Here is a 17,932-nt window from a genome sequence, read left to right on the forward strand (position 1 = left end):
TTGTGTGTTGTACTACAGTAGGAGTGTGTGTTGTACTACAGTAGCAGTGTGTGTTATATTACAGTAGGAGTGTGTGTTGTACTACAGTAGGATTGTGTGTTGTATTACAGTAGGATTGTGTGTTGTATTACAGTAGGATTGTGTGTTGTATTACAGTAGGAGTGTGTGTTGTACTACAGTAGGAGTGTGTGTTGTACTACAGTAGGAGTGTGTGTTGTATTACAGTAGGAGTGTGTGTTGTACTACAGTAGGATTGTGTGTTGTACTACAGTAGGAGTGTGTGTTGTATTACAGTAGGATTGTGTGTTGTATTACAGTAGGATTGTGTGTTGTATTACAGTAGGAGTGTGTGTTGTACTACAGTAGGATTGTGTGTTGTATTACAGTAGGAGTGTGTGTTGTATTACAGTAGGAGTGTGTGTTGTATTACAGTAGGAGTGTGTGTTGTACTACAGTAGGATTGTGTGTTGTACTACAGTAGGAGTGTGTGTTGTATTACAGTAGGATTGTGTGTTGTATTACAGTAGGAGTGTGTGTTGTATTACAGTAGGAGTGTGTGTTGTACTACAGTAGGAGTGTGTGTTGTACTACAGTAGGATTGTGTGTTGTATTACAGTAGGATTGTGTGTTGTACTACAGTAGGAGTGTGTGTTGTATTACAGTAGGAGTGTGTGTTGTATTACAGTAGGAGTGTGTGTTGTACTACAGTAGGGGTGTGTGTTGTACTACAGTAGGAGTGTGTGTTGTACTACAGTAGGAGTGTGTGTTGTATTACAGTAGGATTGTGTGTTGTATTACAGTAGGATTGTGTGTTGTATTACAGTAGGAGTGTGTGTTGTACTACAGTAGGAGTGTGTGTTGTATTACAGTAGGAGTGTGTGTTGTATTACAGTAGGAGTGTGTGTTGTATTACAGTAGGAGTGTGTGTTGTATTACAGTAGGATTGTGTGTTGTATTACAGTAGGAGTGTGTGTTGTATTACAGTAGGAGTGTGTGTTGTATTACAGTAGGATTGTGTGTTGTATTACAGTAGGAGTGTGTGTTGTATTACAGTAGGAGTGTGTGTTGTATTACAGTAGGAGTGTGTGTTGTACTACAGTAGGATTGTGTGTTGTACTACAGTAGGAGTGTGTGTTGTATTACAGTAGGATTGTGTGTTGTATTACAGTAGGAGTGTGTGTTGTATTACAGTAGGAGTGTGTGTTGTACTACAGTAGGAGTGTGTGTTGTACTACAGTAGGATTGTGTGTTGTATTACAGTAGGAGTGTGTGTTGTATTACAGTAGGATTGTGTGTTGTATTACAGTAGGATTGTGTGTTGTATTACAGTAGGAGTGTGTGTTGTACTACAGTAGGATTGTGTGTTGTACTACAGTAGGATTGTGTGTTGTACTACAGTAGGAGTGTGTGTTGTATTACAGTAGGAGTGTGTGTTATATTACAGTAGGAGTGTGTGTTGTACTACAGTAGGATTGTGTGTTGTATTACAGTAGGATTGTGTGTTGTATTACAGTAGGAGTGTGTGTTGTACTACAGTAGGAGTGTGTGTTGTACTACAGTAGGAGTGTGTGTTGTATTACAGTAGGAGTGTGTGTTGTATTACAGTAGGAGTGTGTGTTGTATTACAGTAGGATTGTGTGTTGTACTACAGTAGGATTGTGTGTTGTACTACAGTAGGAGTGTGTGTTGTACTACAGTAGGATTGTGTGTTGTATTACAGTAGGATTGTGTGTTGTATTACAGTAGGATTGTGTGTTGTACTACAGTAGGAGTGTGTGTTGTATTACAGTAGGAGTGTGTGTTGTATTACAGTAGGAGTGTGTGTTGTACTACAGTAGGAGTGTGTGTTGTATTACAGTAGGAGTGTGTGTTGTATTACAGTAGGAGTGTGTGTTGTATTACAGTAGGATTGTGTGTTGTAATACAGTAGGATTGTGTGTTGTAGTACAGTAGGAGTGTGTGTTGTATTACAGTAGGAGTGTGTGTTGTACTACAGTAGGAGTGTGTGTTGTATTACAGTAGGAGTGTGTGTTGTATTACAGTAGGAGTGTGTGTTGTACTACAGTAGGAGTGTGTGTTGTACTACAGTAGGAGTGTGTGTTGTACTACAGTAGGATTGTGTGTTGTACTACAGTAGGATTGTGTGTTGTATTACAGTAGGAGTGTGTGTTGTACTACAGTAGGATTGTGTGTTGTATTACAGTAGGAGTGTGTGTTATATTACAGTAGGAATGTGTGTTGTACTACAGTAGGATTGTGTGTTGTATTACAGTAGGATTGTGTGTTGTAATACAGTAGGATTGTGTGTTGTAGTACAGTAGGAGTGTGTGTTGTATTACAGTAGGAGTGTGTGTTGTACTACAGTAGGAGTGTGTGTTTGGCACACCCTGACCTGAGAGAGACGGTTCATTTCTCTATTTTGTTAGGTCAGGGTGTGGGGTGGGCATTCTATGTTTTGTATTTCTTTGTTTTGGGCCGAGTATGGTTTCTCATCAGAGGCAGCTATCTATCGTTGTCTCTGATTAGGAATCATACTTAGGCAGCCTTTTCCCACCTGTGTTTGTGGGTAATTGTTTTCTGTTTAGTTTTCTGTACCTGACAGAACTGTGCGCCTTCGTTTTCCCTTTGTTATTTTTGTTAGAGTGTTTGTTTGATTCAAATAAAAAATCATGAACACGTGCCACGCTGCATCATGGTCCCCTCTCTATGGCGAGCGTTACAGTGTTGTACTACAGTAGGAGTGTGTAAGCGGTAGGGTACAGCACAGTGTGTCAGCAGTACCTTGCCGGAGGACTTGACGCCCTTCCAGAGGCTGAAGTAGAGAAGAAAGACCACAGCCACCAGACAGAGGACCAGCTCCCAGCGAGGCATGCCCAGGTCCTGGATCCCCCTGCTCTCATGGAGGTGGAGTACGCCACGCCTGGAGAACACACACACTAAGGCTGAGTCCCGATTCTACAAGCTTCTACCGTAAGTGTCCTTTGCACACTTTCACATGGCCAATGCTTACACCAACCCTGTGCTTTTAAATCAATGACGGGAAGTCTGAAAGTGTGTACTTCTGGAAAAGGGTGTAGAATCTGGAAGCATCCACATATTTAACAAGACAGTGGTGTGGAGGATGACATGCATAACATACCCAGACCACACACTCCAACAACACACCCAACTTCATTTAGACCCAGATTTATGATCAAACTGTCCACAGCATAGATACCTCATAAAACACAAAGAAAAAGATAGGAAGATAGACATGCCTTATTAGAATAAGGCTATATTGCAGGCTATCCGCAGTATTCTCTTTTCCCTGGCCAGCCCCCAGAGAGTGCTGTGTTTGTATGGTGGATCCACCCAGGCTATGACTCAGCTAGGATAGACTCAACACATGAACAGTCCCTGTCTGACCCTGAGAAGAGTGAGGGGAGTCACCTGCTCTAAGGGAGGACAGGATTCTGACAACACCCAACAGTCAGTCATCTACACACCATTTACTCCAGTCTGAACTTAAACCACTTCAATCAGGTACAAAGTGTGTAGGAATGATAATGAACTTAACTTTTTTAAATAATCTCAACAATTTTTCTTCAATCACAGTATTTTCAATAAAGAGCTATTAGCAGCAGTATTCTGGTTGATTTTGTGGTCTCAAGCCAGTGAGACTATTAACATGAATATGGACAAAATGTAATTATTGACAATGATTGAGGTGGGAATGTTGTTCACTTGTCATATAATTGCCACATTTAATATCAATATAGCATTAAAAATAGTTTTCCAGATTGTATTTTGGCGATTATTTTTCACGATGTGAATATTGGGTCGCGACAGAGACAACCTGGTTCAATTTGGTTTCTGAAGCAAAACCAGTTGAGAACCACTGATTTAGAGGTGTTAAAACCCAGTCACAGCATCTATACATTCATCATTGAACTAACCATTCCACAAGCTTACTGTTACTGCTCACTAAATCAAACAACTTAAGAATGAGAAGCAAAGTTCCAAACTTTTATCTCAACATATTATGATCACCATTTGTTCTGTATCCATTCAATCATCTAGCTAACAGAATCACGAGGGAAGAATGAAGGACTCTGGGTTTGGAGTACCTGAGAAAATATTTTCTACTCTTAACATGCACAAAAGCACGCATGCATGCACACACACACACTCTCTCACACTCTTTCAAAGACCTTGGCAGCTAGAGGTTTTAATAACAGACTTTGTCAACCCTCTTGGGAGCCATTCCCCTCAAAGCACTCTGTCTACTACTCTCAGTTGAAGGGGCGCTCAAAGGTTCAAGTGCTTTACCGGAACATAAATAAAAGGAGGGAGACGGCAGGAAGACAAATGTTGTCTCATCCTTCCCTACATAAATATTGTTTCCTGCTATCTATCTCCTCATTCCCAGATCATTCTCGGATCTTCCCAGGACAGGCATACTGAGCCACACCTGCTCTGAGTCCCACCGGACTGACCGGACTGACAGCGGATCTGGATCAACTTCCAGCTCAGCGATATTAGGGAGCATCCCATTCCTGCTCTGCATCTCAAGTGGCACCCTATTCCCTTTATAGTGCACTACCTTTGTCCAGGGACCATAGGGATTTGGTCAAAAGCTGTGCACTATAAAAGGGAATAGGGTGCCATTTAAAGACACTGCCTTGCTCAAAGGGAAGCAGGGGTCAGAGGTCATAGTGTTTAAATGATCAACGGTATTGACCAATATTGACCTCTAACGAGAACGGCCATGTGTTTTTTTCGCTCTTCTTCTAAACTGAGTAAGGAGGAAGGAGTAAACGTGAGTCATCACAAGTGGACAGTATTATGGGACATCTGATCTCATTCTAATCGCAGAGGGTGCCCTAAAACGATTTAAGTTTACATCGAGATGACAGATGGTTTGTTTCTGCTTTAAAAACCAGGTAATCATAGCTCCCTGAGGAGCGGGTTGATGGCTGCTTGTTTCTTCATCTTCCAGTCTTTGAAACAGGCCTGAGGCTCAGTGTTCAGCCCAGCCGAGGGCTCACCACCATTGGGGAGAGAGATGTGGGACTCCATGGACCCGAAAACAAAGAGCCAGGCCAGAATTATGCTCACCATGAAGCTCATATCCAAGACAACATGATCTTTAGGGACTCCTCAAGACCTGATGTTTTGTCTGCTGTCTCTATCTGGAGCCCTCAAAGTTGTTGTCATGTGTTGCTGCCATGCTATGTTGTTGTCTTAGGTCTCTTTATGTAGTGTTGTGGTGTCTCTCTTGTCATGATGTGTGTGTTGTCCTATATTTGTATTTTTAATCCCAGCCCCCGTCCCCGCAGGAGGACTTTTGCCTTTTGGTAGGCCGCCATTGTAAATAAGAATTTGTTCTTAACTGACTAGGTATCCCCCATTCCCTAATACTATGTTCACTTGCCTAGTTAAATAAAGGTGCAATAAAATACATCAAAATAACACCCATCCTATTCATCAGAGAAACAGCTGTCTAAGAGCTGCACTTAAAAAAAATCCACCCTTTAACTTCATTATCTGTTTCTGATTCCTCCTCTCTGTCTGTTTGACCGGTGGGCTAGTGAGGCGATTCGATCTGGCGGGCAGCCTCTCTCTGTGATTATGCTGATAAGTGTAGCTACGAAATTACATGTGGATCTGATGCACCCGGATGGTTACACAATCCACCGCCTGGCAAGCCAGAAGAGAAGACACAGGAACAAGCCAACTGTCTGTCCAGACTAGACATCAAGGATAAGGGGACATCTGTCAGATCAGACAGCCCAGTCCTAAATATGTCTAACTGATGTGATTTATATCCTGATGATACATTTAAAGCTGTTAGAACACGCGTTTCAAAATTAGTTTGCCACTTCACCAGGTGAAGAGAGAACGAGAGATAGAGGAGAGGGCAGTGGAGGGGAGAGGAGAGGAGAGGAGAGGAGAGGAGAGGAGAGGAGAGGAGAGGAGAGGAGAGGAGAGGAGAGGAGAGGAGAGGAGAGGAGAGGAGAGGAGAGGAGAGGAGAGGAGAGGAGAGGAGAGGAGAGGAGAGGAGAGAGGCTGTCTAAGAAGGACAGAACGGAACAAGAGACAGACATGTTGATATTTATGACTAGTCATGTATAGGCAGGGGGTCTAGGGCTGTTGTGGTGCTTCCAGGCTGTACAGTCCATCTGATATCACACTAACCATAAATGTTATCAAACATCAATGCATTTTCTTTGGACCAGTTATTCTAGAAACAAACTCTTATCTGCTTTCCCTGAAATGGTCAACACATAAGTGATCTGAAGCTATTTAGACAAAGTATATCAATCCCTAAGGCCTCTTTTACAAATTCTGGGCTAAAATGTTCTTTAAGAAGCATATATACACAACAGAGACACACATATAATATGGTAGTGATATGAACAATATGCCATTAAAAAAAAAGGAAAACAATGTCTTCCATGAAAAATTCAAGCAATACTGTATGCTTTATCAAATATTATTGACTAGTATTAATCTCTTTGGGCCATTTTCCCAGACATGTATAGCATGTTCTCCAGAATGAGGTAAACGTCTGACTTGACTTTAAGTAGACACACCAAGCAGCAACACTACTTACTACAAATACCCTCAGAACCATGCAAGTGGAACTGATGGAAAGTGATCAAATAAAAGCTAATTATCTCTTATGTAATTGTTCAAGCAATTTCCTCAAAAAACTGTTTAATTGAGCACTTCATCAATCGAGTCAATGACAGTGACAGTGAAGTCAATCATCTAAAAATGCAAAGGGCTATTTGTCACTACAGGTGAACTATTTTTGGTTCCAGGTAGAACCCTTCTTGGTTCCATGTAGAACCCTCTATAGAAAGGGTTCTACATGAAACCGAAAAGGGTTCTACCTGCAATTAAAAAGGGTTCTTCAAAGAGTTATCCTATGGGGACAGCCGAAGAAACCTTTTAGGTTCTAGATAGCACTTTTATTTCTAAGAGTGTGTCAGGTTGCTGGATGGAATCCCCGAGCTGACAAGGTAAAAAGCTGTCATTCTGCCCCTGAGCAAGGCAGTTAACCCACTGTTCCCCGGGCGCTGAAGACGTGGATGTCGATTAAAGCAGCCCCCCTGCACCTCTCTGATTAAGAGGGGTTGGGTTAAATGCGGAGGACACATTTCAGTTGAAGGCAATCAGTTGTACAACTGACTGAGAGAAACATGTCTAAAGCAGAGAGAGAACTAGAGTCAGAGGGAGAGAAACATGTCTAAAGCAGAGAGCCAACTAGAGTCAGAGGGAGAGAAACATGTCTAAAGCAGGGAGACAAATAGAGTCAGAGGGAGAGAAACATGTCTAAAGCAGAGAGACAACTAGAGTCAGAGGGAGAGAAACATGTCTAAAGCAGAGAGCCAACTAGAGTCAGAGGGAGAGAAACATGTCTAAAGCGAGGAGACAACTAGAGTCAGAGGGAAGGAAACATGTCTAAAGCAGGGAGACAACTAGAGTCAGAGGGAGAGAAACATGTCTAAAGAAGGGAGACAACTAGAGTCAGAGGGAGAGAAACATGTCTAAAGCGAGGAGACAACTAGAGTCAGAGGGAGAGAAACATGTCTAAAGCAGGGAGACAACTAGAGTCAGAGGGAGAGAAACATGTCTAAAGCAGGGAGACAACTAGAGTCAGAGGGAGAGAAACATGTCTAAAGCAGGGAGACAACTAGAGTCAGAGGGAGAGAAACATGTCTAAAGCAGGGAGACAACTAGGGTCAGAGGGAGAGAAACATGTCTAAAGCAGGGAGACAACTAGAGTCAGAGGGAGAGAAACATGTCTAAAGCAGGGAGACAACTAGAGTCAGAGGGAGAGAAACATGTCTAAAGCAGGGAGACAACTAGTCAGAGGGAGAGAAACATGTCTAAAGCAGGGAGACAACTAGAGTCAGAGGGAGAGAAACATGTCTAAAGCAGGAAGACAACTAGAGTCAGAGGGAGAGAAACATGTCTAAAGCAGGGAGCCAACTAGAGTCAGAGGGAAGGAAACATGTCTAAAGCAGGGAGACAACGAGAGTCAGAGGAAGAGAAACATGTCTAAAGCAGGGAGCCAACTAGAGTCAGAGGAAGAGAAACATGTCTAAAGCAGGGAGACAACTAGAGTCAGAGGGAGAGAAACATGTCTAAAGCAGAGAGACAACTAGAGTCAGAGGGAGAGAAACATGTCTAAAGCAGGGAGACAACTAGAGTCAGAGGGAGAGAAACATGTCTAAAGCAGAGAGACAACTCGAGTCAGAGGGAGAGAAACATGTCTAAAGCAGGGAGACAACTAGAGTCAGAGGGAGAGAAACATGTCTAAAGAAGGGAGACAACTAGAGGGAGAGAAACATGTCTAAAGAAGGGAGCCAACTAGAGTCAGAGGGAGAGAAACATGTCTAAAGCAGGGAGACAACTAGAATCAGAGGGAGAGAAACATGTCTAAAGCAGGAAGACAACTAGAGTCAGAGGGAGAGAAACATGTCTAAAGCAGGGAGACAACTAGGGTCAGAGGGAGAGAAACATGTCTAAAGCAGAGAGACAACTAGGGTCAGAGGGAGAGAAACATGTCTAAAGCAGAGAGACAACTAGAGTCAGAGGGAGAGATACATGTCTAAAGCAGGGAGACAACTAGAGTCAGAGGGGGGAGAAACATGTCTAAAGCAGAGAGACAACTAGAGTCAGAGGGAGAGATACATGTCTAAAGCAGGGAGACAACTAGAGGCAGAGGGAGAGAAACATGTCTAAAGCAGAGAGACAACTAGAGTCAGAGGGGGGAGAAACATGTCTAAAGCAGGGAGACAACTAGAGTCAGAGGGAGAGAAACATGTCTAAAGCAGAGAGACAACTAGAGTCAGAGGGAGAGAAACATGTCTAAAGCAGAGAGACAACTAGAGTCAGAGGGAGAGAAACATGTATAAAGCAGGGAGACAACTAGGGTCAGAGGGAGAGAAACATGTCTAAAGCAGGGAGACAACTAGGGTCAGAGGGAGAGAAACATGTCTAAAGCAGGGAGCCAACTAGAGTCAGAGGGAGAGAAACATGTCTAAAGCAGAGAGACAACTAGAGTCAGAGGGAGAGAAACATGTCTAAAGCAGAGAGACAACTAGAGTCAGAGGGAGAGAAACATGTCTAAAGCAGGGAGACAACTAGAGTCAGAGGGAGAGAAACATGTCTGAAGCAGGGAGACAACTAGAGTCAGAGGGAGAGAAACATGTCTAAAGCAGGGAGACAACTAGAGTCAGAGAGGGAGAAACATGTCTAAAGCAGAGAGCCAACTAGAGTCAGAGGGAGAGAAACATGTCTAAAGCAGGGAGACAACTAGAGTCAGAGGGAGAGAAACATGTCTAATGCAGGTAGAAAGCTAGAGTCAGAGGGAGAGAAACATGTCTAATGCAGAGAGACAACTAGAGTCAGAGGGAGAGAAACATGTCTAAAGCAGAGAGACAACTAGAGTCAGAGGGAGAGAAACATGTCTAAAGAAGGGAGACAACTAGAGGGAGAGAAACATGTCTAAAGAAGGGAGACAACTAGAGGGAGAGAAACATGTCTAAAGCAGGGAGCCAACTAGAGTCAGAGGGAGAAAAACATGTCTAAAGCAGGGAGCCAACTAGAGTCAGAGGGAGAGAAACATGTCTAAAGCAGGGAGCCAACTAGAGTCAGAGGGAGAGAAACATTTCTAAAGCAGGGAGCCAACTAGAGTCAGAGGGAGAGAAACATGTCTAAAGCAGGGAGCCAACTAGAGTCAGAGGGAGAGAAACATGTCTAAAGCAGGGAGACAACTAGAGTCAGAGGGAGAGAAACATGTCTAAAGCAGAGAGACAACTAGAGTCAGAGGGAGAGAAACATGTCTAAAGCAGGGAGACAACTAGAGTCAGAGGGAGAGAAACATGTCTAAAGCAGGGAGCCAACTAGAGTCAGAGGGAGAGAAACATGTCTAAAGCAGGGAGCCAACTAGAGTCAGAGGGAGAGAAACATGTCTAAAGCAGAGAGACAACTAGAGTCAGAGGGAGAGAAACATGTCTAAAGCAGGGAGACAACTAGAGTCAGAGGGAGAGAAACATGTCTAAAGCAGGGAGCCAACTAGAGTCAGAGGGAGAGAAACATGTCTAAAGCAGAGAGACAACTAGAGTCAGAGGGAGAGAAACATGTCTAAAGCAGGGAGACAACTAGAGTCAGAGGGAGAGAAACATGTCTAAAGCAGGGAGACAACTAGAGTCAGAGGGAGAGAAACATGTCTAAAGCAGGGAGACAACTAGAGTCAGAGGGAGAGAAACATGTCTAAAGCAGGGAGACAACTAGAGTCAGAGGGAGAGAAACATGTCTAAAGCAGGGAGACAACTAGAGTCAGAGGGAGAGAAACATGTCTAAAGCAGAGAGCCAACTAGAGTCAGAGGGAGAGAAACATGTCTAAAGCAGGGAGACAACTAGAGTCAGAGGGAGAGAAACATGTCTAAAGCAGGGAGACAACTAGAGTCAGAGGGAGAGAAACATGTCTAAAGCAGGGAGCCAACTAGAGTCAGAGGGAGAGAAACATGTCTAAAGCAGGGAGACAACTAGAGTCAGAGGGAGAGAAACATGTCTAAAGCAGGGAGACAACTAGAGTCAGAGGGAGAGAAACATGTCTAAAGCAGGGAGACAACTAGAGTCAGAGGGAGAGAAACATGTCTAAAGCAGAGAGACAACTAGAGTCAGAGGGAGAGAAACATGTCTAAAGCAGAGAGACAACTAGAGTCAGAGGGAGAGAAACATGTCTAAAGCAGGGAGACAACTAGAGTCAGAGGGAGAGAAACATGTCTAAAGCAGGGAGACAACTAGAGTCAGAGGGAGAGAAACATGTCTAAAGCAGGGAGACAACTAGAGTCAGAGGGAGAGAAACATGTCTAAAGCAGGGAGACAACTAGAGTCAGAGGGAGAGAAACATGTCTAAAGCAGGGAGACAACTAGAGTCAGAGGGAGAGAAACATGTCTAAAGCAGGGAGACAACTAGAGTCAGAGGGAGAGAAACATGTCTAAAGCAGGGAGACAACTAGAGTCAGAGGGAGAGAAACATGTCTAAAGCAGAGAGACAACTAGAGTCAGAGGGAGAGAAACATGTCTAAAGCAGGGAGACAACTAGAGTCAGAGGGAGAGAAACATGTCTAAAGCAGGGAGACAACTAGAGTCAGAGGGAGAGAAACATGTCTAAAGCAGAGAGACAACTAGAGTCAGAGGGAGAGAAACATGTCTAAAGCAGGGAGACAACTAGAGTCAGAGGGAGAGAAACATGTCTAAAGCAGGGAGACAACTAGAGTCAGAGGGAGAGAAACATGTCTAAAGCAGGGAGACAACTAGAGTCAGAGGGAGAGAAACATGTCTAAAGCAGGGAGACAACTAGAGTCAGAGGGAGAGAAACATGTCTAAAGCAGGGAGACAACTAGAGTCAGAGGGAGAGAAACATGTCTAAAGCAGAGAGACAACTAGAGTCAGAGGGAGAGAAACATGTCTAAAGCAGGGAGACAACTAGAGTCAGAGGGAGAGAAACATGTCTAAAGCAGGGAGACAACTAGAGTCAGAGGGAGAGAAACATGTCTAAAGCAGGGAGACAACTAGAGTCAGAGGGAGAGAAACATGTCTAAAGCAGGGAGACAACTAGAGTCAGAGGGAGAGAAACATGTCTAAAGCAGGGAGACAACTAGAGTCAGAGGGAGAGAAACATGTCTAAAGCAGGGAGACAACTAGAGTCAGAGGGAGAGAAACATGTCTAAAGCAGGGAGACAACTAGAGTCAGAGGGAGAGAAACATGTCTAAAGCAGGGAGACAACTAGAGTCAGAGGGAGAGAAACATGTCTAAAGCAGGGAGACAACTAGAGTCAGAGGGAGAGAAACATGTCTAAAGCAGGGAGACAACTAGAGTCAGAGGGAGAGAAACATGTCTAAAGCAGGGAGACAACTAGAGTCAGAGGGAGAGAAACATGTCTAAAGCAGGGAGACAACTAGAGTCAGAGGGAGAGAAACATGTCTAAAGCAGGGAGACAACTAGAGTCAGAGGGAGAGAAACATGTCTAAAGCAGGGAGACAACTAGAGTCAGAGGGAGAGAAACATGTCTAAAGCAGGGAGACAACTAGAGTCAGAGGGAGAGAAACATGTCTAAAGCAGGGAGACAACTAGAGTCAGAGGGAGAGAAACATGTCTAAAGCAGGGAGACAACTAGAGTCAGAGGGAGAGAAACATGTCTAAAGCAGGGAGACAACTAGAGTCAGAGGGAGAGAAACATGTCTAAAGCAGGGAGACAACTAGAGTCAGAGGGAGAGAAACATGTCTAAAGCAGGGAGACAACTAGAGTCAGAGGGAGAGAAACATGTCTAAAGCAGAGAGACAACTAGAGTCAGAGGGAGAGAAACATGTCTAAAGCAGGGAGACAACTAGAGTCAGAGGGAGAGAAACATGTCTAAAGCAGGGAGACAACTAGAGTCAGAGGGAGAGAAACATGTCTAAAGCAGGGAGCCAACTAGAGTCAGAGGGAGAGAAACATGTCTAAAGCAGGGAGACAACTAGAGTCAGAGGGGAGAGAAACATGTCTAAAGCAGGGAGACAACTAGGGTCAGAGGGAGAGAAACATGTCTAAAGCAGGGAGACAACTAGAGTCAGAGGGAGAGAAACATGTCTAAAGCAGGGAGACAACTAGAGTCAGAGGGAGAGAAACATGTCTAAAGCAGGGAGCCAACTAGAGTCAGAGGGAGAGAAACATGTCTAAAGCAGAGAGACAACTAGAGTCAGAGGGAGAGAAACATGTCTAAAGCAGAGAGACAACTAGAGTCAGAGGGAGAGAAACATGTCTAAAGCAGGGAGACAACTAGAGTCAGAGGGAGAGAAACATGTCTAAAGCAGGAAGACAACTAGAGTCAGAGGGAGAGAAACATGTCTAAAGCAGGGAGACAACTAGGGTCAGAGGGAGAGAAACATGTCTAAAGCAGGGAGACAACTAGAGTCAGAGGGGGGAGAAACATGTCTAAAGCAGGGAGACAACTAGAGTCAGAGGGAGAGAAACATGTCTAAAGCAGGGAGACAACTAGAGTCAGAGGGAGAGAAACATGTCTAAAGCAGGGAGACAACTAGAGTCAGAGGGGGAGAAACATGTCTAAAGCAGGGAGACAACTAGAGTCAGAGGGAGAGAAACATGTCTAAAGCAGGGAGACAACTAGAGTCAGAGGGAGAGAAACATGTCTAAAGCAGAGAGACAACTAGAGTCAGAGGGAGAGAAACATGTCTAAAGCAGAGAGACAACTAGAGTCAGAGGGAGAGAAACATGTCTAAAGCAGAGAGACAACTAGAGTCAGAGGGAGAGAAACATGTCTAAAGCAGGGAGACAACTAGAGTCAGAGGGAGAGAAACATGTCTAAAGCAGGGAGACAACTAGAGTCAGAGGGAGAGAAACATGTCTAAAGCAGGGAGACAACTAGAGTCAGAGGGAGAGAAACATGTCTAAAGCAGGGAGACAACTAGAGTCAGAGGGAGAGAAACATGTCTAAAGCAGGGAGACAACTAGAGTCAGAGGGAGAGAAACATGTCTAAAGCAGAGAGACAACTAGAGTCAGAGGGAGAGAAACATGTCTAAAGCAGGGAGACAACTAGAGTCAGAGGGAGAGAAACATGTCTAAAGCAGGGAGACAACTAGAGTCAGAGGGAGAGAAACATGTCTAAAGCAGGGAGACAACTAGAGTCAGAGGGAGAGAAACATGTCTAAAGCAGGGAGACAACTAGAGTCAGAGGGAGAGAAACATGTCTAAAGCAGGGAGACAACTAGAGTCAGAGGGAGAGAAACATGTCTAAAGCAGGGAGACAACTAGAGTCAGAGGGAGAGAAACATGTCTAAAGCAGGGAGACAACTAGAGTCAGAGGGAGAGAAACATGTCTAAAGCAGAGAGACAACTAGAGTCAGAGGGAGAGAAACATGTCTAAAGCAGAGAGACAACTAGAGTCAGAGGGAGAGAAACATGTCTAAAGCAGAGAGACAACTAGAGTCAGAGGGAGAGAAACATGTCTAAAGCAGGGAGACAACTAGAGTCAGAGGGAGAGAAACATGTCTAAAGCAGGGAGACAACTAGAGGGAGAGAAACATGTCTAAAGCAGGGAGACAACTAGAGTCAGAGGGAGAGAAACATGTCTAAAGCAGGGAGACAACTAGAGTCAGAGGGAGAGAAACATGTCTAAAGCAGGGAGACAACTAGAGTCAGAGGGAGAGAAACATGTCTAAAGCAGGGAGACAACTAGAGTCAGAGGGAGAGAAACATGTCTAAAGCAGGGAGACAACTAGAGTCAGAGGGAGAGAAACATGTCTAAAGCAGGGAGACAACTAGAGTCAGAGGGAGAGAAACATGTCTAAAGCAGAGAGACAACTAGAGTCAGAGGGAGAGAAACATGTCTAAAGCAGGGAGACAACTAGAGTCAGAGGGAGAGAAACATGTCTAAAGCAGAGAGACAACTAGAGTCAGAGGGAGAGAAACATGTCTAAAGCAGGGAGACAACTAGAGTCAGAGGGAGAGAAACATGTCTAAAGCAGGGAGACAACTAGAGTCAGAGGGAGAGAAACATGTCTAAAGCAGGGAGACAACTAGAGTCAGAGGGAGAGAAACATGTCTAAAGCAGGGAGACAACTAGAGTCAGAGGGAGAGAAACATGTCTAAAGCAGAGAGACAACTAGAGTCAGAGGGAGAGAAACATGTCTAAAGCAGAGAGACAACTAGAGTCAGAGGGAGAGAAACATGTCTAAAGCAGGGAGACAACTAGAGTCAGAGGGAGAGAAACATGTCTAAAGCAGGGAGACAACTAGAGTCAGAGGGAGAGAAACATGTCTAAAGCAGGGAGACAACTAGAGTCAGAGGGAGAGAAACATGTCTAAAGCAGGGAGACAACTAGAGTCAGAGGGAGAGAAACATGTCTAAAGCAGGGAGACAACTAGAGTCAGAGGGAGAGAAACATGTCTAAAGCAGGGAGACAACTAGAGTCAGAGGGAGAGAAACATGTCTAAAGCAGAGAGACAACTAGAGTCAGAGGGAGAGAAACATGTCTAAAGCAGGGAGACAACTAGAGTCAGAGGGAGAGAAACATGTCTAAAGCAGGGAGACAACTAGAGTCAGAGGGAGAGAAACATGTCTAAAGCAGGGAGACAACTAGAGTCAGAGGGAGAGAAACATGTCTAAAGCAGGGAGACAACTAGAGTCAGAGGGAGAGAAACATGTCTAAAGCAGAGAGACAACTAGAGTCAGAGGGAGAGAAACATGTCTAAAGCAGAGAGACAACTAGAGTCAGAGGGAGAGAAACATGTCTAAAGCAGGGAGACAACTAGAGTCAGAGGGAGAGAAACATGTCTAAAGCAGGGAGACAACTAGAGTCAGAGGGAGAGAAACATGTCTAAAGCAGGGAGACAACTAGAGTCAGAGGGAGAGAAACATGTCTAAAGCAGGGAGACAACTAGAGTCAGAGGGAGAGAAACATGTCTAAAGCAGGGAGACAACTAGAGTCAGAGGGAGAGAAACATGTCTAAAGCAGGGAGACAACTAGAGTCAGAGGGAGAGAAACATGTCTAAAGCAGAGAGACAACTAGAGTCAGAGGGAGAGAAACATGTCTAAAGCAGGGAGACAACTAGAGTCAGAGGGAGAGAAACATGTCTAAAGCAGGGAGACAACTAGAGTCAGAGGGAGAGAAACATGTCTAAAGCAGAGAGACAACTAGCAGGGAGAGAAACATGTCTAAAGCGGGAGACAACTAGAGTCAGAGGGAGAGAAACATGTCTAAAGCAGGGAGACAACTAGAGTCAGAGGGAGAGAAACATGTCTAAAGCAGAGAGACAACTAGAGTCAGAGGGAGAGAAACATGTCTAAAGCAGGGAGACAACTAGAGTCAGAGGGAGAGAAACATGTCTAAAGCAGAGAGACAACTAGAGTCAGAGGGAGAGAAACATGTCTAAAGCAGGGAGACAACTAGAGTCAGAGGGAGAGAAACATGTCTAAAGCAGGGAGACAACTAGAGTCAGAGGGAGAGAAACATGTCTAAAGCAGGGAGACAACTAGAGTCAGAGGGAGAGAAACATGTCTAAAGCAGAGAGACAACTAGAGTCAGAGGGAGAGAAACATGTCTAAAGCAGAGAGACAACTAGAGTCAGAGGGAGAGAAACATGTCTAAAGCAGGGAGACAACTAGAGTCAGAGGGAGAGAAACATGTCTAAAGCAGAGAGACAACTAGAGTCAGAGGGAGAGAAACATGTCTAAAGCAGGGAGACAACTAGAGTCAGAGGGAGAGAAACATGTCTAAAGCAGGGAGACAACTAGAGTCAGAGGGAGAGAAACATGTCTAAAGCAGGGAGACAACTAGAGTCAGAGGGAGAGAAACATGTCTAAAGCAGAGAGACAACTAGAGTCAGAGGGAGAGAAACATGTCTAAAGCAGAGAGACAACTAGAGTCAGAGGGAGAGAAACATGTCTAAAGCAGAGAGACAACTAGAGTCAGAGGGAGAGAAACATGTCTAAAGCAGGGAGACAACTAGAGTCAGAGGGAGAGAAACATGTCTAAAGCAGAGAGACAACTAGAGTCAGAGGGAGAGAAACATGTCTAAAGCAGGGAGACAACTAGAGTCAGAGGGAGAGAAACATGTCTAAAGCAGGGAGACAACTAGAGTCAGAGGGAGAGAAACATGTCTAAAGCAGAGAGACAACTAGAGTCAGAGGGAGAGAAACATGTCTAAAGCAGAGAGACAACTAGAGTCAGAGGGAGAGAAACATGTCTAAAGCAGAGAGACAACTAGAGTCAGAGGGAGAGAAACATGTCTAAAGCAGGGAGACAACTAGAGTCAGAGGGAGAGAAACATGTCTAAAGCAGGGAGACAACTAGAGTCAGAGGGAGAGAAACATGTCTAAAGCAGGGAGACAACTAGAGTCAGAGGGAGAGAAACATGTCTAAAGCAGGGAGACAACTAGAGTCAGAGGGAGAGAAACATGTCTAAAGCAGAGAGACAACTAGAGTCAGAGGGAGAGAAACATGTCTAAAGCAGGGAGACAACTAGAGTCAGAGGGAGAGAAACATGTCTAAAGCAGGGAGACAACTAGAGTCAGAGGGAGAGAAACATGTCTAAAGCAGAGAGACAACTAGAGTCAGAGGGAGAGAAACATGTCTAAAGCAGGGAGACAACTAGAGTCAGAGGGAGAGAAACATGTCTAAAGCAGAGAGACAACTAGAGTCAGAGGGAGAGAAACATGTCTAAAGCAGGGAGACAACTAGAGTCAGAGGGAGAGAAACATGTCTAAAGCAGGGAGACAACTAGAGTCAGAGGGAGAGAAACATGTCTAAAGCAGGGAGACAACTAGAGTCAGAGGGAGAGAAACATGTCTAAAGCAGGGAGACAACTAGAGTCAGAGGGAGAGAAACATGTCTAAAGCAGGGAGACAACTAGAGTCAGAGGGAGAGAAACATGTCTAAAGCAGAGAGACAACTAGAGTCAGAGGGAGAGAAACATGTCTAAAGCAGGGAGACAACTAGAGTCAGAGGGAGAGAAACATGTCTAAAGCAGGGAGACAACTAGAGTCAGAGGGAGAGAAACATGTCTAAAGCAGGGAGACAACTAGAGTCAGAGGGAGAGAAACATGTCTAAAGCAGGGAGACAACTAGAGTCAGAGGGAGAGAAACATGTCTAAAGCAGGGAGACAACTAGAGTCAGAGGGAGAGAAACATGTCTAAAGCAGAGAGACAACTAGAGTCAGAGGGAGAGAAACATGTCTAAAGCAGGGAGACAACTAGAGTCAGAGGGAGAGAAACATGTCTAAAGCAGGGAGACAACTAGAGTCAGAGGGAGAGAAACATGTCTAAAGCAGGGAGACAACTAGAGTCAGAGGGAGAGAAACATGTCTAAAGCAGGGAGACAACTAGAGTCAGAGGGAGAGAAACATGTCTAAAGCAGAGAGACAACT

At 44.5% G+C, this 17,932-nt stretch overlaps 1 protein-coding gene across 2 annotated transcripts in view; it reads right to left on the reverse strand.

Annotated features, from left to right (window-relative positions):
• LOC106562421 (sodium-dependent noradrenaline transporter) overlaps positions 1 to 17,932 on the reverse strand; it is a 92,826-nt gene that overhangs the window by 30,640 nt on the left and 44,254 nt on the right. For both annotated transcript variants that reach the window (XM_045689315.1, XM_014127300.2), the window contains exon 5: positions 2,782 to 2,920. In XM_045689315.1, coding sequence (XP_045545271.1) covers positions 2,782 to 2,920 — 139 coding nt within the window. The remainder of the gene's footprint in view (positions 1 to 2,781; positions 2,921 to 17,932) is intronic.

The sequence above is a fragment of the Salmo salar genome, chromosome ssa11 (assembly GCF_905237065.1).
Source record: "Salmo salar chromosome ssa11, Ssal_v3.1, whole genome shotgun sequence".
NCBI classification, from domain to species: domain Eukaryota; kingdom Metazoa; phylum Chordata; class Actinopteri; order Salmoniformes; family Salmonidae; genus Salmo; species Salmo salar.